At 34.7% G+C, this 22,903-nt stretch overlaps 1 protein-coding gene across 14 annotated transcripts in view; it reads left to right on the top strand.

The window, feature by feature from the left end:
* MICU1 (mitochondrial calcium uptake 1) overlaps positions 1-22,903 on the top strand; it is a 248,023-nt gene that overhangs the window by 121,516 nt on the left and 103,604 nt on the right. For all 14 annotated transcript variants that reach the window (XR_012029516.1, XM_072823516.1, XM_072823512.1 and 11 more), the window contains one exon: positions 14,937-15,051. Coding sequence is in view for 13 of the 14 variants with exons in the window: in XM_072823516.1 (XP_072679617.1) it covers positions 14,937-15,051 (115 nt within the window). In the remaining variant the exon portion in view is untranslated. The remainder of the gene's footprint in view (positions 1-14,936; positions 15,052-22,903) is intronic.

Genomic DNA, 22,903 nt, shown 5'->3' with positions numbered 1-22,903 from the left:
GTTTATATCACTATAAATATCACTCATTTTGGTGACACTAGTATAAATGCTTTAAGCTTCCAAAGGTCAATGAGCAGTTACTTTATAGAAGAGGGCTTTCTTGCTTGCTTTCTTAACAGGGATTTGTCCTTTGCATGCCAAGTTCCTGTTGCCTGTGGAAAGGCTGAAATCATTTTGTTTTTCTGGTAGCATAGAGCTGTTCAGATGCAGCTTATGAATGGTGTGAAATACTTAATTATATTGCTGTGAGGAGTATCCATAATGTCTCTTTCCAGTCTCTGAGTTCCACCACTACTAAAGTATGTCAATTTAATTCATGTGTTTGATTATTCAGGTTGAAAAAAGAACTGATAATATAATCATTAAGTGCTCCCAAGGAGGGTGTAGTTTACTTGGTTGCCTCAAATATTCAGACACCTCTTAAATGTCTTTAGATACACTTTTGTTTTAGATTCTGTTTTTTTTTAACTTAGGGTCAACTGAACCCAATCAAATCTATCATTGTTGATTTGAAAGCATAAACATGATTAAACATTATGTTTCTTACACCTTCATATTTCACTTTTCCATAATGAAACAAGATTTGAAATTCATTTTGACATGAGAAGACTTGGTTCCAAATAACTTCCTTTTTCTCATTATTTTAGCACAAATACTCTAACATGTTTTGAAATTACACAAAGTGAAAGATACTCAAACATTTTATTTCTTCTGTTCCAGTAAAAATGGACTTAGCCTAAACATCTATTGATAATCTTTGGTTACAGAGAATGTGTGAGGATAGCTTTTGCTTTGCATATTTGTCTTTGCCGTGATGCATATTTTAAAGTTCCAAACTTAAAAACTTTTCCAATTACAGGTTAGTCTAACATTTATTAATTAAGAAGAGGATTAAAGAACCATTACATTCTTGAAGTGATACTCATTTTCAAAATGATGAAAGTATGCCTATGAACAAGTCAAGGCATAAAAGTACATTGTGCACCTACATTGTTAGCTATACTTTCCTCTTCTAGATAACTGAGCTGATATAAGCTAAGCCCCAGGATTAATATTTAAGAATAGTTTAACTCTTGTTTTGCCCTGAAAATATTCAATCCCCATTAACAATTTCAGAAGTTACAAGTAATTTCTCTGCATTTATACAATATAACAACATATCATGGTTCTGGAGTCAAACCATGACCTGTTCTGCCATTTTATAGCATTGTTACCTGGGCTATTTATTTAATTTCTCTGAACTTCAGTTTTCTCATTTGTAAAGTACAGATAGTGGTATTACCTACCTCATAGGACTGCAGTGAAGACTCAAAGAGGTGTATAATTCAAATGCTTAGCACAGTGCTTGGCATGAAATATGCAAAGTATAACTTTAAAATTTTTGATATATCTTTAACTGTCAGTGGTGTTCAAAGGATACCTATAAGAGTTAGAGTTCAAAATTATTTAAAAATTCTTCATCTAAAGGGCTTCCTGGGAGATAGTAGTTGTTGTTAGCACAGTGTGGAATGGTTGGTGATCCTCAGAGTGAAACTCTCAGTTTTTATGATGTGATCTTTTTCTTTTAATAATTTTTTCCAAATGGGATACAGTGAAATGCTATATTGACTAACTTTTCAAAATTTGTATTTGAGGTGGCTTTTCCATGAAGTAACAGGGAAGCCTTTTATAAGCCATGTGACTGAAACCAAGACTACTGCTGAGCCCATGACACTTCTTTTCAGCACTGATTGATTTGAATGGCCAAAGTTCAAAATTAAATTCTTAGGTTTAGGTAGCAAACCAATAATGGTACAGCATATACTCTCCCACCAAGGGCTGCTTCGAAGTGAGTATTCAGGCATAATGTGGTAAGAAATAATAGAGTTGACAGTTTTCCCCTTCTCGGGTTTTGATAATACCTCATCAGATACTAAAGACTTAAATCCCTTCAATAATGTTGTATCACTTCCTTGAAGTGAATGTTATTCCAGAAGACTTTCAAATTTTTATCATTGCTTGAATCAAATCTTCCACTCTTTTTTAAAGCATCTTCATTTGTGTCCATTTTCTCTATAACCATCTAGTTAACGAACTAGGAAAACATTTGCATGATAAGTATTTGGAGTTATTCTCAGAGCTAAAGTGGTTAGAATTGGGACTGAAAAGAGAATGGCTTTCTGGCAGCGTGAAATTTATAGTATCTTAAGCATTCACCTTCCACAGTTTGTTGCACAGTCATTTCTGTTTGTCTACCTCAGATGCTCTGTTACCTTCAAAAAGGTTGCAAACTCTGAGTCAGGAGAAGTCCTACACTACTTTAAATTAGAAACTTCTCAATTTACTTTTATCTGACATATCCTCAAATTCTACCTTTCTGCAAGTTCAGGTATGAGACGGGGAAAGAAGAATATGTATTTTAACTGTGCAACATTTTCTGTTTGATTGGGAATACTGTGATTGTTTAAGATGGATATCTTACCAAGGCTTTGGCATCTATGCACCAACTAAATAATGAAGTATGAAGCATTAATTGCATGGGAAAATTGCTGAATTTTCTCTAACACTCTTCCCCTCCGTGCCCTAACCCCAACCTTAGGTAGAAATATTGTTCATTATTTGGAAATGATAGGCCAAAATTGCATTTTCTGAAAGAAGCATATTATTATCATTACTTTTGCTTTTGAAGACAACCTCAAATATTTCTTAAGGGATTTAGTTAGACTTTGAAATGTATATCAGTCATCTGGGGAAATGTTAATATTAAAGCAATCCAATTATCTTAGTCTCATAAAGGATGACCTCTTAATTTAAATAGTAAAGCTATGTTCTTTATCAGATTTTTCTATAAACCAGAGAAGATTTGAGATTCTAGATAATATATTAGCACCTATTTTGCTGCCATAGTCCATCAACTACTATTTGATAGAAAGTTTATTTTGAACTATAGAACTTGAAAAGTGAATATTAACTAGAATAAATAATGAGATTAAACTCCTAGATATGATTTTCTCTTTGGCTTCATCTAGTTAGTCCTCAAAGGCAAAATTACTGGCCCTATGTTTATCAACCCTGTTAAAGTTCATTGAGCACAGTGAGTATTAAATGAATTAGAATCATGACTGGAATTCCCAGTCCTAAGGCTCCTAACGGCACCTGCAGCTTTGGCAGTGTTATGTAAGTTTATATGATTTGTCAGAAACCATAGCATAGATGCTTTAGCACAAAACCATCCTGGTAAAACAGTTTTTTTTTTTAAGATTTTTTTTTTAAGATTTTATTTATTTATTCATAAGAGACACACAGAGAGAAAGAGGCAGAGACACAGGCAGAGGGAGAAGCAGGCTCCATGCAGGGAGCCCAACGTGGGACTCAATCCCGGGTCTCCAGGATCACACCTTGGGCCAAGGGCAGCACTAAACCGCTGAGCCACCTGGGCTGCCCAAGACTTATTTATTTTAGAGAGAGACTATGTATGTGCATAAGCAGAGTGAGGGGCAGAGAGAAGGAGAAAAGAAGCAGACTTCCCACTGAGCAGGGAGTCCATTGTGGGGCTTGATCTGTTGACCCCGAGATCATGGCCTGAGCCAGTCCAAGAGTTGGACATTTAACTGACTAAGCTGCTCAGTTCACTTTTAGACTCACTGAGAAGTATAACACTTACACATGTATAGGATATGATTTGCTTTAAGTTTCTAATTAAGTGTTTCTGTTTACCTAAAAATAAAAAGATTCAGGATATGATGCAGTTGAGGTCAGTAACAGGACCATATGAGGTTATTTATTTGTTTTGACTTGAGTTCAGTAATTTGAATGTTTTATGATAGTGAGTCTGTAATTGTGGTTTCAATCTCAAAACATAAGATCTTAAGCTAGGTCATATAAATGAATAGTAAAACAGTTAAATCTCCCTTATTTAAGTCAGTGAGCACAGTGCTTTGAAATATTTTACGTAATTTTGTTCTTTAAAAGGAGTAATATTTGTCAGTAAATTTAGTAGAAAAGCTCTTCTGTTCAATTGACCTGCATTTCTACATTTCAGCCTTAATGTCAGAGATTTAAGTGATTGGACTAGAATTTTATATGTAACTTTTAAGAGTGCTAAATATGTATAGAATTGTTGAAGCACTATGTTGTACATCTGGAACTAATATAACACTGTATGTGTACTATACTTTAAAAAATAACAATAATGAAATAGCATAATGGTCTGGAAGGTATCAGCAGTTACTATTTCTTTTTAAAATACCTGCTGCTGTTCATTTTCAGCATATATACTGAAGTATTGCTAAATATTACCTTGTGAACTTTAAGATGAAAGCAAGTTTCTCCTAGACCCTTACTATAAATTTTTTTGCTAAACTTATATTTTAATATATTAATCTCACATTACATGGCCTTACAATACATTTGAAATATATTCTACTTTTTTTTTCAAGTTTTTATTTATTCATGAGAGACACAGAGAGAGGCAGAGACATAGGCAGAGGAAGAAGCAGGCTCCATGCAGGGAGCCTGACATGGGACTCAATCCTGGATCTCCCAGGATCAGGTCCTGGACCGAAGGCAGCACTAAACCACTGAGCCACCCAGGGTGCCCCTATATTCTACTTCTTTTGACTTTTATATACAGAAATTTCTTCCTTTTGATTTGATGTTTATTTTCTACATTGTATGTATTACTTTCATTGAATTAAATACAAATCTTTATGATAGATTTTCCTAGTAAAAATACATTATAAATGTTCATTAGTATGATATAAATTTCATTAGTAACAAAAGATATAAATAACTACCTCTGAGATAGAGAAAGTGAACATTATTATCAATCTGCTAAGGAAAATTACGTTTTCCTTGGAATGTGCCCCCATTTCATCCTTGAAGTATACAAATGATATTTGCCTAGGGGAAAAGAATGACTTAAAACTTAGTCAAGGATTCAACATTATTCAAAATATTAAGTGAAGAAACATTTAACTTCACATTCTCAGTTTGCAGGATTAAACATTGATAAGATCTGGGGGTAAGAAAAAATAATGAAAAATCTTCCCTTCACTTTCCTTCCTTGAATCTAGATTTTTCCATTTTCACCATACTTTGGGACTCTCAAAATTTTATCAATATCAAACTCAAATATCTATATTTTCACAGTTCCCTACGTGCCATGGCTAGTTGGTTTGAGGATATTATTTATGGTAGAATCAGGCCTTTGATTTATAAAGGCCAGCTAAGAAACAGTCATATAAAACCAAATGTCTAAAAATTGGTTTTGTAGTAACTCTCATTTCCTCTCAAATTTTGATGTATTTATTTGATTCTTCTCCTAGCTTTAAAAAAAAATTGAGAAATCAAATTTGATAGTTTTATGGCAGTTTTGGTATATTTGATTAATGTCATGAATTTTTTAAGAATCACCTTTGGAGTTGTGGATACTCAACCCACTTATAAATTCTTAGGGTTAATAATTAGGTGAATCTTAAATGCACTTGTGCCACTCTTTGACAAGTTGGTGCCTTGGAAAACATACACATGACTTCCCTCTCTCTCTCTCTCTCTCTCTCTCTCTCTCTCTCTCTCCTGCTATCCCTACCACAACTCCAGAAGCATGGAAGAACAATGTAGACCTTTAAGAACGAATTAGAAGATAACATTGCACAAAGTATACTGTATAGTATGGTTAATTTAAAAATCCTCTTTGAATATCATTCTCATTTTTAAGGAGCAATTGCAAAACATACACATTCTTTGTTCTTTCTCTTAAACACATTATACATATGTGCATACATGTTTTCTCTTTCCTGTTTTTCCTGACTTTGATACTTTCTATCCTTGTCACGTCCCCTCCTTTTTTTGTTCACCTTTCTAGGGTCCTTTTTCCTTCTGTATCTTTCAGATGTCTTCATCTTTTTCTTATATGGAGCACTTTGGCCTTCTTTGGCTTCTCTTTCCTATCATTCTACTCAATTCAGCAGAGATCTCATATATAGCTGCACTAATAGAAATATTTTCTCTTTGAGAGGACTGAGGGTTGCAAACATGGACATATTCCATGTAAGGCAGTAGAGAAAGAGATGCCTTCCTGGAGAAAAATCACACTAAAATAGCATTGTAAGGTGTTACTATATAGTCCCTCTGGAGATATGTTCCAGTAGTAATTCTTAATCAATATACAATTGAAGGTATGTTCGTTGACATCTTTATTATCTCCACACACTTTACATTATGGAATAGTGAAGGAGGCTAAGCCTAAACCATGACCTCAAATGCATGTCATGCACAATCTTAAGCTACCTTTTCAACCATTCAGATAATTTCATGTTTATTTGTACTTTGGAATACAGACATTTTGTAAGTAATCAAAAGACCTTCAAAAGAAAATGGACTACTCAAATCAGAAAATATAGAAAAAGTAGCCACACTTTTGGTAAATTGGTAAATTAATTTTTAACAAAAGTGCCAAAATAGTTAAATGGAGAAAGGAATCATTTGTTTTCAACAAATTTATATTTAAAAAAAAATAAAACTTACCCCTTCCCTCACTATACACACAATTTACTTGGAATAGATCATAGACCTAAATATAAAATCTATGATAAGGCTTCTAAAAGCAAATATGAGACGATTTTTATGGACTAAAGAGAGGCAAAAAATTATTAGCATATAAAAAACAATAACCATAAAGGAAAAAATCAATTAGACTTCATGAAAATGTAAAACTTTTCATTGTTAACATAAAATAGAAATTATAAGCCACAAACAAGCAGAAAATATTTTTAATACATGTATCTGACTATATTTGTTATCTGTTGCTAAGTAACAAATCCAAAGCTTAGTGGCTTAAAACAATAATAATCATTTCTTGTCACTTAAGTTTTCTGTGCATAAGGAATTTGGGAGCAATTTGTCTAGATGGTTCTGACTCAGACTTTTTTTTTTATGAGGTTGCAGTCAGAGGTTCGCTAAAGCCTTAGCCATCTGGCTTGGCTGAGGATGGAAAATTCATTTTGAAGGTGGCTCACTAAAATATCTTCTACTGACTCTTTTTGGGAGGCCTCAGATCCTCTCCCTGTAGGCTCTCCATAGTCCTGCCTCTGTTCAAATGACAGCTAGCTTCCCTCCAACAGAGCAATGTACCTTTTATGACAGACTCAGAAGTCACACATTATGACTTAAGCTATCTTTTGTTGGTCATACAGACCAACCCTGATTCATTCCATAAGGAAACAAGGTCTACATAAGAACATGCAGAACAGCAGGCAAGATTCACTAGGCTACCCAGGTCAGACTCCATGAAAAAAGAGTCTTATACCCAGGACATATGATAATTAGTAATTAAAAGAAAGAAAAAGAACCCAATTAAAAATGGGCAAAAGACTTGGATTTTGCAAATACGTAATTTCCAATAAATAGTGCTCAATAAGATTGGCCAGCAAGGAAATGTATAACAGAACCACAATGAGGTGACACTACCTACCCACTCAAATGGCTAAAATTAAAAAGACTGGCAACATAAATGTTGGCAATGAAGTGGAGTGACTGGAACTCTCATGCATTGATGATGTGAGTAAAAAAGGTACAGCAACTTTGAGGCAAGTCAAAACAGCCAAAAACTCAAAACACCTGTGTTTATACATTAAGGAATGAATAATATGTGTGCATTATGATTATATAAAAGTTATAATTATTTCACTTTTATTGAGAGTAGTATACTTCTCTGCAATGAAAATAAATGAATTACTGAAAAATACAGTATGAATGATTCTCCTCAACATTGTGCTGAGCTAAAGAAGCTGTACACCTAAGAGTATATACTGGTGATACCATTTATAAGGAACTTCCAAAAGAGGTAGAACCAATCAATGGTATAAAAATACATTGAGAATTAACTGTAGAGGAGCATAAAAGAAACAACAGAAATGTTTCCAGTGGAAATGTTCTATGTCTTTATGGGAATGTGGGTTACTCAGATATATATATATATATACTTATAAAACTCATTATTTTGTATATTAGATTTGTGCATTTTACTGAAAATAGATTTTACTTAAAACATATTGAAGTCTAGATGACATGATTAACAATTGTGAAATTACTCTGTAGATTCTCAGCTTAAGCAAATGAGTAAATATATTGAGGATAATGGGAACCAGTTTTCTCCCTATTGGAGAGGGGAATAACATGTATGTAAGGGATAAGACTGTGTTGTACCCCACAGTATTAGAATGAAATTAAGGATACCAATATGAATTCTTAGCTTATAATAGACAGATATGAATGTAATTACGAGAAAGCTTCCGCCTAATTTAAATTGAGGGATATTCTTTAGTATAATTCACTTTTCAAGTTTTTCAAGGTCAAAAAGTACAAAGAGAGAGCAAATGGCAGAGTAGGTTAACTTCAAAACTACACCTCTCCAGTAGACAGTTGGTAAGTTGGCAAAATCATCAATCAACTTTTTCAGATCTCTGGAATCTAAGCAAAGACTTAAAACAACCAGAGGAGTGCTTAAAGAAGAAAGAAGATGCTGAAATTTGGTAAAATAAGGTTGTGGTGTTACTGGATGACAATTTCCCCACTCCTCAGCACAATGACAGCCATAACGATTGTGTCTCCCATTTCTGGTACAGCTTGCTTGTACCAGAGTGAGCAGTGCAGACCTTGTTCTTGGAGAATATGTATGTGGGCATTGACTTGTCTGATCAATGAGGAATCAGCTTGCTAGCTTGCCTTTGTTTTGCCTACATTAGAACTTTCTGAGACCTGGGGTGGCCTCCCAAGTGGCATTTGCCAAAAGCATTTAAAGGTAAATGTACTAGCCACAGCAGCCTGAGACAAGCAGCAAATAAACCCAAAAGCCTGGAAAATGAAGAGCCTGTAGCTGGAGATAGTGAGAACAAGGACTTTGAAGTGCTCCATCATACACTGAGGAATCTGGAAGACCTTCCATGTCCAGAGCTGGACGAATACCTAGAAGAACCTTAGCAGACCCTAAACTTTCACCTCTGGCTACCTTTTAGCTTCTGTGCAAGAAAGAAGTGAAGGCAAAGGCAGATTCTTAAACAGTGGCTAAGCATTGAAAGAATCCCCAACACAGAGCCAACCTGTAAAGACCTGGAGAGTATTCCCACATATACATCTTTGGCTCCAGGAATTTAGGGAAATCTCCGTCAAATCACTAGGTGACCACTCAGGTAATGGAACAGAGACTTGAGTGATCTTGCTTGACAAAGCATACAGTATTTACAAAAATAATTTAGGAAAGTCACTGAAGAAATAATTATAACTCACACAAGCAGCAGCAGCAAACCCTGAGGAGAGGGAGAATATGGCTTCCAGAGTTACCACATTATAATACACAAAATGTCAAGTTTTCAACAACAAATTTTGCTTTCCTAGAATAAAGAATGTGCCATTTCACAGGAAAAAAAGGAATAGGGACTATCCTTGAGAAAGCTCAGACATTATACTTACTATAGACTTTAAATCCATTATCTTAAGTATATTCAGTGGCCTAAAAGGAACCAGAGGCAAAGAACTCAAAGGAAACATGAGAAAATATCAACCAAGAGAAATTTTAAAAAACTTTCAAGTGAAAACTGAAACTGAAAAGTACAATAGCCAAAAGGAGAATTTCACCAAAGCGGTCTAACAGCCAATTTGAACAGTCAGTAAAAAAGAATCCATGAACTTGAAGATAGGTCAGTTAATATTCTCCAATGTGAGAAACAGAGAAAAAGAAGAAAATTGAACAGAGTTTAAGATACCTTTGTGACATTAAGTGTACCAACATATGTATGATAGGAATCCTAGAAGGCAAGGAGAAAGAGAAGAGAGTAGTATTTGAAGAAACAATGACTGAGAACTTTGCAAATAAATTAATGAAATATGTCAATCTACACTAGGATAAATTTCCAGATATCTACCCTGAGATACATTATAATCCAACTGTCAAAAACTTAGACAAAGAATTGTGAAAGTAGGGAGTGTGTGGCTAGTAGACCAACCCTACCAAAAAAGGGGGGGGGGGGCTATTGCAAGTCCTTAAAGGCTGAAATGAAAGGAAACTAGATAGTAACTTGAATCTGTATGAACAGATGACACCAGTAAACATAACAACACAGGTAAATAAAAGCCAGTGTGATTGCATTTTGTCTTTTTAAAAATATTTATTCATGAGACAGAGAGAGAGGGAGAGACATAGGCAGAAGAAGAAGCAGGCTCCTCGCAGGGAGCCTGATGTAAGACTCGATCCCCAGACCTGGGATCTCACCCTGAGCCAAAGGCAGATGCTCAACCTCTGAGCCACCCAGGCATCTCATATTTTGGGTTTTTAACTCCTTTTTTGTGTGTGTGATTTAAAAGACAAATAAATGCATAAAATAATAATTATAAATCTATGTTAATGGGAATACTGTATAATATAATTTATGAAAATATAAACATGAGCAGAATTTGTTTTAACACTATTGAAACTAAGTTGTGTTTTTTTAAAATTTCATTGATTTATGTGAGAGAGAGTGAGCAACTGAGTGAGAATAAGAACACAAGCAGGGGGAGAGGGAGAAGCAGATTCCCCGCCGAGCAGGGAGCCCAATGTGGAGCTCAATTCCAGGACCTGAGCCAAAGGCAGAGCTTAACCAACTGAACCACCCAGGCACACCGAAGCTTAGTATTAATTCAGACTAGATTCCTGTAAACTTGAGGTGTTAATTGTTATCTGCAAAGTAGCCTACTAAGAAAATAATTAGGTTTGGTTCCATTTATATGAAATATCTAGGTGACTTCATAGAGACAGAAAATAGATAAGTGGCTAGAAGAAGGGGGGCATGGAGTGTGACCCTTTGGAAGGGGTTTCCAAATGGGGTGATGAAAAAGTTCTGGAACTATGTAGTGGTGATCCTGTGAAGTTCTGGAACTAGATAGTGGTGATAGTGTGAATGTACTTACTACCACTGAGTTTTACACTTTAAAAAATTTTATGTATATTTTACTATGATTTTTAAAAATTATAAAAACAAACAGTATGGTATTGGCAGAAAATAGACATACATATATATCAATGGAATGAGATTGAGACCCCAGAAATAAACCCATATATTTATAGACCATTGATTTTCAACAAAGTGTGAAGACCATTCTGTGGTGAATAGCCTCTTCCACAAATAGTGTGGGAGTCAACTGGATATTCACATGCAAAAGATGCAGTCGGATACCTACTTCACATTACATACAAAAATTAAAGTGGATCAATAACCTAAATATAAAAGTTAAAACTACCAAACTGTTAGAGGAAACACAGGAGAAATCTTTATAACCTTGGATTTGGTGGTAGAGTCTTATGATATTACATCAAAAGCACAAGCAAATTGAACTTCATCAATATTTAGACATTTCGTGTATCAAAGGACATTATCAAGGTAGTAGAAAGACAATGCACAGAATGGAGAAAACATTTGCGAATCATACCTGATACAGGTTTTGTATATAGAATATATAAACAACTAAAAAAAAAGAAAAGCAAATATAAAGAACTTCTACAACTCAGTAACAAAAGGACAAATAACCCAATTCAAAACATAGGCAAAGGATTTGAATAGACCTTTCTCCAAAGAAGATACACAAATGGCCAACAAAAGCATGAAACATGCTTAACACTATAAAGCACTAGGGAAATGTAAATCAAACAACAATGAAATACCACTTTACACCCACTAGAATGGCTGTAGTTTTAAAAAAAGATTTTATTTATTAGAGAGCATGAGAGAGATGAGGTGGTGGCATAGGGCAGAGGTAGAGAGAGAGACCCAATGCAGGTCTAATCCCAGGACCCTGAGATCGTGACAGGAACCAAAAGCAGATACTTAACTGACTGAGCCACCCAGGTGCCCTGGCTATAATTTTTTTAAAAAAGGAAAATAAGTGTTGATGATGGTGTAGAGAAATCGGAACCTTTGTACACTGGTAGTAGAAATTTAAAATGGTGCAGCTGCTCTGAGAAACATTTGGCCTAGAATTATGATATGACTCAGCAGTTCCATTCCTAGGCATATACCCAAAAGAATTGAAAGCAGATAGTCGAACAAATACTTGCACATGAATGTTCATAGTAGCACTGTTTTCAATAGTCAAGAGCTTGAAACAACCCAAATATCCTTTAGTGGATGAATGGATAAACAACTCATGGTACATATACAATGGAATATTATTTGCTGATTAAAAGAAATGAAGTACTAATTGATGCTTCAACATAGATGAACCTAGAAAACATGTTATGTGAAAGAAGTGAAACCCAAAGACCCACATACTGTATGGTTAAAATGGTGAATTTGTGTTACATAAATTTTACTACAATCAAAAATAATAAACCTTCAAAAGAAAAAACAAGGGCAAAAAAGCTGTTTTGGTTAAAGAGACATGACAACTAATGCCACTTATGAATGTTGGATTTGCATCTTGGCTGGGGCGAAAATAGTTACAAAGGAAATTATTGAAATAGTTAACAATTTAAAAGACTGGATTTTAAAAAAGACTAGATAATAGTATGTATCAGTATTAAATATCCTGGTTTATTAAACTTATACTATAGTATGTAAGGGAAAGTCTTTGTTTACAGGAAGTATATGGTGAAATATTTAAATGTAAAGGGGCATGTGTATTGAAGTTGCAGAGATAAAAAATATTTACATAAAATGATAAAGCAACTAAGGTAATATATATATTCGTGGTGAATCTGAGTAAAAAGTGTACAAGGAAAAAAGTATGTAATTTCTTATATCGATCTTTCTACTTTTCTAAGTTTGAAATTATATCAAAATTAAAAATTACCAACAGAATTAGACTTATCTTTTTGACATCTTCTGAACAGCAGCATAGCTCAGATGATTGTTAGAAAAAATGTTAGATATACTTCTTTGTCTTAGCTGCCTCTTTTCACTCTCTCTGTCTTTAGACTTTTGTGTGTCTCAACTTCTGGATTCCAATATTTATTTATTGGCTTATTACAGTCTCTCTGTATAATCATTACATAATTAATGCAAAGTACTCAGCTTTCACGTATGTTTATTCTAGTTAGTAATGTTATGCCTTTGGGAGCCTATTCTCTTTTTTTAAATTTTTTCTTATTCACATACATTATTTTTACAGTACCTTGGATACTATGAAAAATGTAATCCATTTGTTTCCCTTTTTTGATAAATTAAAATGTTAACTTCCCAGTGAAAGGCTTTGCTGCTCTAGTTCTCTTCCAGAAGTTTTTTTTTCGTCTGAAATTTGTATTCAATCTCTTGGTAGAAGATCAGGTGTGATATGAGATCTAACCTTAGTTTGAACACTTTGGACTATATGCTCATTTTTGTTGTCAGTTCAAAGATATAATCTCTAAATGCTGTCAAACAGGACCATGCTTTCTGTCCACCTCAGATAAGTCAAAGAAGTCCTAACTAGAACGTGCCGTCAGAACCTCATTGCTTGGTTAGCATTCAACTATGGACTTTTTACCTGATTATGCTTACTGTTTTATACAAATAAGCAAATACCCAGTAGGGGCTATTTTGGATAGGTTTATTGAAAAGATCATGATGATTCATTTGGTTCTTGTATTTTCAATTGGTTAACAAGTTTTCTTTCCTTTGTGGTGTATGGTGGCATCTTCACTAGACAGAGGTAACCTATTGGATAGTTGTATACCTGGATGCTGGTGTGGTGGTGCTTGTTGGTTTAGTTTTCATGATACTCCTCCTGAGGTTATGCTTGCAATGCTGCTTCTTATTTTGTGCTTGCATGACATTATTACTTTGACTGCTCTTTGTTGGTTTGGGTTCTTAAAACCTATTTCTATTTTTGGTACTCAGAATAATTCCTTGAATATCTTTAGTTGGTCCAGAACTTATGGAAATTAGTTCCAACCCTAACTCTTTGGTGGATCCTTTTCAGTTTTTGAAAATATCTTCAGTGTCACCACTAAGTTTATCATTTGGCTAGGAATTCAAAAAACAGGTAGCTTTGCTTAAACACACAGGAGGAGATGACTTACTTGCCAAACAGGCTGTTACTAAGGCTGAGAATTAACTCTTTGTGAGTTTTGTAGATTAAAGAAAATGAATATATACTTAGAATAAAATCTAAGTTATAGGAGAGTTTCGTCAAATAGCTGAAACTTAGGAGCCTCCAGCAAGGTATTAGTAAATACAACTAAATTAAATCATGCCTAAATCTTAGTGTGCATGTCTGATTTGCCATTATCTTTCAGAGGAGCTGTTTGCTCTGCAAACTGTCCTACGTTCCAAACCTAAGATTCTTGAGGGTCTTCAGGTAAAAAGTAAATTTAGTATTTCAGAAATTAGTTTTCTGAGCATTTGTGTGGGCCTTGAAAATAGCTGCTTACCTCTTCATTTCTGATCACGAGTAGTATAGTTTTTCTTGGGCAATTAGGTGACTTCATTTGGGCAAATTATACTGATTGCATTTTTTTTGTTTTTTGTTTTTTTTTTTCCTACTTCATATGTCTCTACAGAAAAAGGTGGATTGTTTTTAATTTTGTTTTTTTACTTTTTGAAGTTTTTATTTTAATTCTAGTATAGTTAACATACTGTGTTATATTAGTTTCAGGTGTACAAGGTAGTGATTCAACAATTCAGGTGGATTATTTTTAAACCCAGGAAACAAAACCAGTCCTAAAGTGGGTCAGTGTATGTCAAATAGCAGTTCATAAAATTAAAATTATTTTCTAGTGTTCATATTAAGCCAGTGTTGAAACCAACAAAATCATCTTTTGTCGTACAATTTTAATCATCTTAAAAACTGTAAAGGATCCATTAATTTGGAATGGCCATCAGAGAAATGCTTATCGATACATAGCATAAAACTGTCACATAAATGGCGATTCATCTCTAACTATTTGTGTTTTTATTCTGCTATATCTTCTTTTTATCTTTTTGTGGGACCCATACGTTTAATAGAAAATTGCCCAGGAACGAGAAAAATTTGCTGATGAAGGCAGTATATTCTATACCCTTGGAGAATGTGGACTCATATCCTTTTCGGACTACATTTTCCTTACAACTGTTCTTTCTAGTAAGTATAAACTTTTCTTTTTATTCACTTATAGGAGCATACAGGAATTAAAAAAAAAAAAGTTGACTAGAGGGGGAATCAAGACATGTTTGTAGAGTTCATGAATTATAAGTTACATATAGTTTCGTTTGTTTGAATTCTATATAACTTGTATATAGAACCACCTGAGAAAAGAGAAAAAGTATCAAAGTAAAGTGAAGAAAAAAAACAACTGTGAAGTTAAATCTGCTTTTAAGTGTTTGAAGCCCTATATTCTGTTGAAATAGATTATACATTGCCTGGTCCTATAGCCTTTATTAATGTTTCTACTTCCCCACTAAAACACATATTGATCTATCATTTCTCCATTAAAGAAGAAAATGCGCTTAGTTTTTCTGATTGTGTTGAATATTCACTTTTGAATCTTAGAGGATTACATCTTAAGACACAAAATTCAAATTTGACTTATTTAGAGCACTGATGAATTGCTGATTTCTTAAAGCTAAATTATTTGGTTGATAAGTATGCTACTCTATGTGGCTTTTTTTTTTTTAACCATTCAGACAAACAAATAAAAAAATATATGTTTCTAGCTTTTTGTGTATACTCTATTAAAATCTACCTAAATTGAACGAAAGAGATCGGATTTGTATGTTTGAAAGAGGTGATTCTAATTTATTTTTCATTTGTGACATATCAAACAAAAATAACTGCCTTTTACTTCCCTTCTCTAGGCTAGTCATCTGTAAAGATAAAACTTTAAGGTAGTTTTTAACAAATGACATACACAATACACAGTTCTGCCATAGATCTGACCACTCTTACTCTTCTTCCCTCCGTTGACAGAAAAAATGAAGAAATATAGGCTAATACGCCTTACCATAGCTGTCTTTGATACAAAAGTGTCTGAATAAATTCACATGGTGGTCCAATGCTCTGACAATGTAGATAAACATCAATTTGTTATGAAGATCCAAAATAGTGAACTAAGTAAAAGAAAATTTCAAATCTTAAATTGAGTATTGTTAAAGTTAGTTGTTATTTTGGTAGGGTATGGTTTTCCAGAATTGACTTATCCTGTCCCACCGCTTCTTAGCTTTGTGATTAGGGGCAAGTCAGTGAACTTGTTCATCTGTTTTGTTTATAAAATGAAGATGACAATCATACCAAACCCAAATTACTTATTTGAGGATTATGAGATCATAAATATAAAGTACCTAATTCAGTGCCTAGTATTTAGTAGGTACGCAATCTCTGGGTTTTTTAATTCGTAATACCCCATCATAGAATGCTATTTCATATCTGATTTTAAAAGATCCATAAATCTTGTCAGTAAAAAAACAAGCAGAATTGGTAGGAGTTTTTAAGCCTTTTTTGTAACTTTAAATAGAATTTGCATTCAATAAGCATGATGTGGTAGAGTATTACATTTGATGAAGAGACCAACTTTGAGAACTGTACTAATCTTTACTATATACAGTGGCAGTAGTCCCCTGGAAATGTTTGTTGAGCTGAAATGAGATTTTAATTTGCATCCACTGCTCAGTCCTATTACCTTCATACCTTTCTAAGTATCAGAAAGACCACAGAACAGAACCTTCAGATTACCGAGCATGTTGTGTAACTCCTTTAATTCAGTCATTTTAGAGGAGGTAAAAGTCATACTGACCCTTAAATTCTGGAAACCACTTAAGTAGCTCTACTGGTCCAGGCACCTTTACATCTTGGTGGTTAGCTCCTAGCTTAAACGTAGTGGGTGATTTACAAAAAGTGCTTAGTATTATTACAATGTCACATACAGTTGACTCTTGAACAACACTGGGGACGGGAGTGCTGACATTCCCCTTTACCCCCCACTGTTAAAAAATCTATATATAACTTTTGACTCCCCCAAAACTAGTAGTCTACTGTTGACTGGAAACCTTACTAGATAACGTAAGTTCAATTAACACATTTTGTATGCTGTATGTATTATATACATATATATATAAAGTATTTTTACGATAAAGAAACTAGAAAAGAAAATGTTATTAATACAATCATAAGACAGAGAAAATACATTTACAGTATTGTACTGTATCAAAAAAAAATCACATATAAGTAGACACCCCACACACACACACAGTTCAAGCCTGTATTGTTCAAGGGTGAATTGTCATTTCTATATTGTCAGGAATGAGAAAATATAATAAGAATATGATTTTAAGACTTTCTCTTTATATCAGTGGTTTTAAGCATTTTGATTATTATATGCCTCTAGTGTTTCTTAACCTTAGCATTCTTTATTGTTGTTGTTGTTGAACCTTAGCACTCTTGATGTTTGGGGCAGGATAATTTATTGCTGTGAGGGCTGTCCTGTGCATTGTAAGAGGTTTAGCAACATTCCTGGTTTCTACCCACTAGATGTCAATAGAACACTCATTCTCCTCTCACAGTTGTGGCAATCAAAAATGTCTTCAGGATTGTAAAATGTCCCCTTGGGGTTGAGGATGAGAAGGAATCATCCCTGGTTGAGAGCCACTGCCCTAGTCTGGGGCACAGTATTTTGTTTGTTTCATTTGTGTTATTATGTGCCTTGATGTAGTAGTCTTCATGTTTCTTATCTTGGCGTTCTTTAACTTTTTGCATCTATGGATTTATAGTTTTCATCCAATTTGGAAAAAAATTCAGCCATTATTTCTTGAGATACTTTTTTCTTCTCTTTCTTCTTCTTTGGAGACTTCAATTATATATATTTTTTTCCCCTTACATCAACCTTATAATATTTGCACTACTATAATCTTCATTTTACAGGTAAGGAAATTGAGGCATATGGAGAGTTACAAACAAAAACATTTGCTCCAAGTCCCAGAGTAAATAGATGATTCAGAGTTTGAACCTAAGCCAACTCCAGCATCTAGGCTCCTGTTGATTGGCTTTACAAGTCTGTGGTTACATGTTCAGCAGTGATAAGCCATAATTTATGTAGTGCCTCTTCCTTCTCTCAGGCTGGCTATGGGAAGGTTGGTCATAAACTCTCCTGTAGATAACAGGCATTTCAAGCATTCTTGTAATCCAAATGTTGCACAGTGCATTGTCCACTTATCCAACAAACCATGGGAGGAAATGTGCTACAGGAATTACACTCAGATCAGTTCTTTCCCATGTCCTAACTTGCCTCTAGGGTGATAGGAAATGAGGCTCTCAGTGGATCATCTTCCTTGTGGTTAACAAAATTTCATTACAATCTAGACACAGTAAATGGTTCCCAAATCATCCTGCAGGAGAGAATACAATTCTTTAAACACCAAAAGATTTGCCAAGGAGTGATTTGGGACTAGGGGACATTCATTAGCATATTCATTAACCTATTATTCTGGTGGACAACAGGGGCTGTCCTGAAGATTTCCAACAGAAAACCAGCCACAGCAATATAAAACAGCCAGACAAGGCAGGACTATCATCAGTATTTCTAAGTAGCTGGTCTTTTTTCCAAAATTGATAAACTCAGTAGTAGTGTTCAAGAAATTGCCATGATTTTGAAGAATATGAACACTTTGCCCAAATGGATTGACATTTGGGACCTCTGTATACTTTAAAAACTCTACTGTGTTTAACTCTTTGAGGAACCTCCACAGAGTTTTCCAGAGTGGCTGTACCAGTTCACATTCTCACCAACAGTGCAAGAGGGTTCCCCTTTCTCCACATCCTCGCCAACATTTGTTGTTTCTTGTCTTGTTAATTTTCACCATTCTCACTGGTGTGAGGTGGTATCTCATTGTGGTTTGGATTTGTATTTCCCTGATGGCAAGTGATGCGGAGCATTTTCTCATGTGCTTGTTGGCCATGTCTATGTCTTCCTCTGAAATTTCTATTCATGTCTTTTGCCCATTTCAGGATTGGGTTGTTTGTTTCTTTGCTGTTGAGTTTAATAAGTTCTTTATAGATCTTGGATACTAGCCCTTTATCTGATATGTCATTTGCAAATATCTTCTCCCATTCTGTAGGTTGTCTTTTAGTTTTGTTGACTGTTTCTTTTGCTATGCAGAAGCTTTTTATCTTGATTAAGTCCCAATAATTCATTTTTGCTTTTGTTTCCCTTGCATTCATTGGATGTATTTTTCAAGAAGTTGCTGTGGCCAAGTTCAAAAAGGGTGGTGTTGCCTGTGTTCTCCTCTAGGATTTTGAGTTGTCCATTTTGAGTTTATCTTTGTGTATGGTGTAAGAGAATGGTCTAGTTTCATTCTTCTGCATGTGGCTGTCCAATTTTCCCAGCACCATTTATTGAAGAGACTGTCTTTTTTTCCAGTGGATAGTCTTTCCTGCTTTGTCAAATATTACTTGACCGTAGAGTTGAGGGTCCACTTCTGGATTCTCTATTCTGTTCCATTTATCTATGTGTCTGTTTTTGTGCCAGTACCACACTGACTTGATGACCACAGCTTTGTAGTACAACCTGAAATCTGGCATTGTGATGCCCCCAGCTCTGGTTTTCTTTTTTTAATAGTCCCCTGGCTATTCGGGGTCTTTTCTGATTCTACACAAATCTTTTTTTTTTTTCCACACAAATCTTAAGATGATTTGTCCCAACTCTCTGAAGAAAGTCCATGGTATTTTTATAGGGATTGCATTAAATGTGTAAATTGTGCTGGGTAACATTGACATTTTCACAATATTAATTCTTCCAATCCATGAGCATGGAATATTTTTCCATCTCTTTGTGTCTTCCTCAATTTCTTTCAGAAGTGTTCTGCAGTTTTTAGGGTATAGACCCTTTACCTCTTTGGTTAGGTTTATTCCTAGGTATCTTATGCTTTTGGGTGCAATTGTAAATGGGATTGATTCCTTAATTTCTCTTTCTTCAGTCTCATTGTTATTGGATAGAAATGCCCCATGACCCAGCAATTGCACTGCTGGGGATTTACCCCAAAGATAGAGATGCAATGAAACTCCGGAACACCTTCACCCCAATGTTTACAGCAGCAATGTCCACAATAGCCAAACTGTGGAAGGAGCCTCAGTATCCATCGAAAGATGAATGGATAAAGAAGATGTGGTATATGTATACAATGGAATATTAACCGACCATTAGAAATTTCAAATACCCACCATTTGCTTTGACGTGGATGTAACTGGAGGGTATTATGCTGAGTGAAATAAGTTAATCAGAGAAGGACAAACATATGGTCTCATTCATTTGGAGAATATAAAAAATAGTGAAAGGGAATAAAGGGGAAAGGAGAGAAAATGAGTGAAAATATCAGTGAGGATGACAAAACATGAGAGACACCTAACTCTGGGAAACAAACAAGGGGTAGTGGAAAGGGAGGTGGGTGGGCAGTTGGGGTGACTGGGTGACAGGCACTGAGGGGGCACTTGGCAGGATGAGCGCTGGGTGTTATGCTATATGTTGGCAAATTGAACTCCAATAAAAAAACTATGTATATATAAAAAAATAAAAAATAAAATGCTAGGCCCACTTGAAAGAATAAAAAAAAAAAAACTCTACTATGTTGTCCAAAATAAAATTTGACAGCTATGTATAGCAAATCCTTCATTTCCCTTCTTGATTTATAATTACTTCTCCTAAAAATAAAAACAAGAATACTGCTTTTATGAGGTTCATGACTGGCTCAGTCAGTGAACCATGCAATTGTTGATCTTGAGGTCATGAGTTTGAGCCCCACATAGGGCACAGAGCTTACCTTAAAAGAAAAAAAAAAGGAGTAGACAACAATGTAAAAATAAAGCTGGAAACCCTTATAAAAAAAATGAGAGAGAGAGAAAACAGCTTTTCTTTACTTTTTTTTTTTTAAAGATTTTATTCATGAGAGAGAGAGAGAGAGGCAGAGACACAGGCGGAGGGAGAAGCAGGCTCCATGCAGGGAGCCCGACTTGGGACCCGATCCCAGGTCTCCAGGATCAGGCCCTGGGCTGAAGGTGGCACTAAACCACTGAGCCACCCAGGCTGTCCCAGCTTTTCTTTTAAAAAGCATGTTATATAAATACATACTACATACATAATACTTAAAAAGCATGGTATTGTAATTTCACCCATTAAATAGAGTCAATTCTTCATATTTAAACTTTTTAGAAGTTTTATTTTTTTTAGCTAAACAAGAATATCTTGGACACACACCCAGAATAACAGTCAATTTGGCAACAATTTCTTGTGCTTATAATCAACAATGGCATGTCTGTCTTATTCTTCTCTGTATGTGCTTTGGATAATGGGGGCCCTCTTTGGCTTATCTGAAACTAAACACCTTTAAAAGTTTTAAACACTGTCACACACACTCACACACACACACACACACACACACACACACACACTTAAACATACATACCTCCTAAACCCCTTTCCTGTTTTATTTTTTCTCCTTGGCAATTATCAATCAGTATTTAACATTCTATACAGTTGATTTCTTTTTCGTAGGATGTAAACTACATGACAATAACCACAGGTTTATAATGATATTCACTACAAATTTGTAATGGTATTCACTATAGATATATCTACTCTATTAAAGCATTGGGTAACACGGTAACAAAGCAAGAATGTAACTTTTTTTTTTCTCCAAAAGGAAGTTTAGCAAATATAAGGCTCAACTTTGCTGTTTATACCTGAAGTTGAGAACAATTCTTATAGCTATTGTCTTTAGTCTGTAGCCAGTACCAATGGAATGAGGAAAACATGTTTTTAAATGAATTTATTTCCACACAACTTGGCTTCTTATAATTTAGAATTCACATATTTGTATCCCCCCTTTATTCTTAATTCGTAAATTCTGTTGTTTTATACTATATTTCTGATGGTATAAACATATTTCTGATGAATTAACTTGAAGAATTTTCTTTATAAAAAAAAAAGATTGTGTATATTTATTCATTCATGAGAGACACATAGGCAGAGACATAGGCAGAAGGAGAAGCAGGCTCCTTGCAGGGAGCCTGATGCGGGACTCGATCTGAGGACCCCAGGATCTCAACCTGAGCCAAAGGCAGATGCTCAACCAATGAGCCAAACAGGCGTCCCTTCTTGAAGAATTTTCTCCATGAGCCTTAACATCTGTATTAAGTAGAATATTAAGTATTTAGCAAATAACTATTAAGAATTCTAGATTCGTTCTAGGCAAGAGAGATTGTTAATAATTACTATTATTAAATAATTTCTAAAAAGCCTCTAATCCTTAAAGTAGGTTAATAAAAATTGAATGAGACTATTGAAGCATGATTATTAATGGCTTCATTCTCTGCACTGACAAACTGCAACATTAGCTGATGGTCTTAAATCTTATATAGAAGTCAGAGATTTTTTTCATAACTAGGTGCAGAGAAAGGTCATCGGATTTATCTGGAATGCTACATAGCATTTATTGATTTGGATCATTTCTTGTTAATGCTAAAATTCATTTGATAATGATAGTATGACTTAGAATCTGGATCTTGGCCATTGGCAATTATGAAATATTTATTTTGTGCTCTTTGTCTCCATATGTGTTCTAACTGAAGTTATTAGCACTGTGGCCTAATAACATAAAGACAATTCTAGATAGCTTAAGGAAGCAATAATAAAAGAATGATAAAAGCTGGTTATTAAGCATCTTCCTTACTATTTACTGTTATCTTTTAAAACCCACCAGAGGGGATCCATGGGTGGCTCAGCAGTTTAGCACCTGTCTTTGGCCCACAGCGTGATCCTGGAGTCCTGGGATCAAGTCCCATGTCGAGCTCCCTATATGGAGCCTGCCTCTCCCTCTGCCTGTGTCTCTGCCTCTCTCTCTGTGTCTCTCATGAATGAATGAATAAATAAATAAATAAATACCACCAGAAAAAGCAAAAGCAAAAAATGCTACAGCATGTTCAGTACCTAGGAACAGACCTAATGAAAGTC

The sequence above is a fragment of the Canis lupus genome, chromosome 4 (genome assembly GCF_048164855.1).
Source record: "Canis lupus baileyi chromosome 4, mCanLup2.hap1, whole genome shotgun sequence".
Taxonomy (NCBI): domain Eukaryota; kingdom Metazoa; phylum Chordata; class Mammalia; order Carnivora; family Canidae; genus Canis; species Canis lupus.
This window is presented reverse-complemented; position numbering and strand designations above follow the sequence as displayed.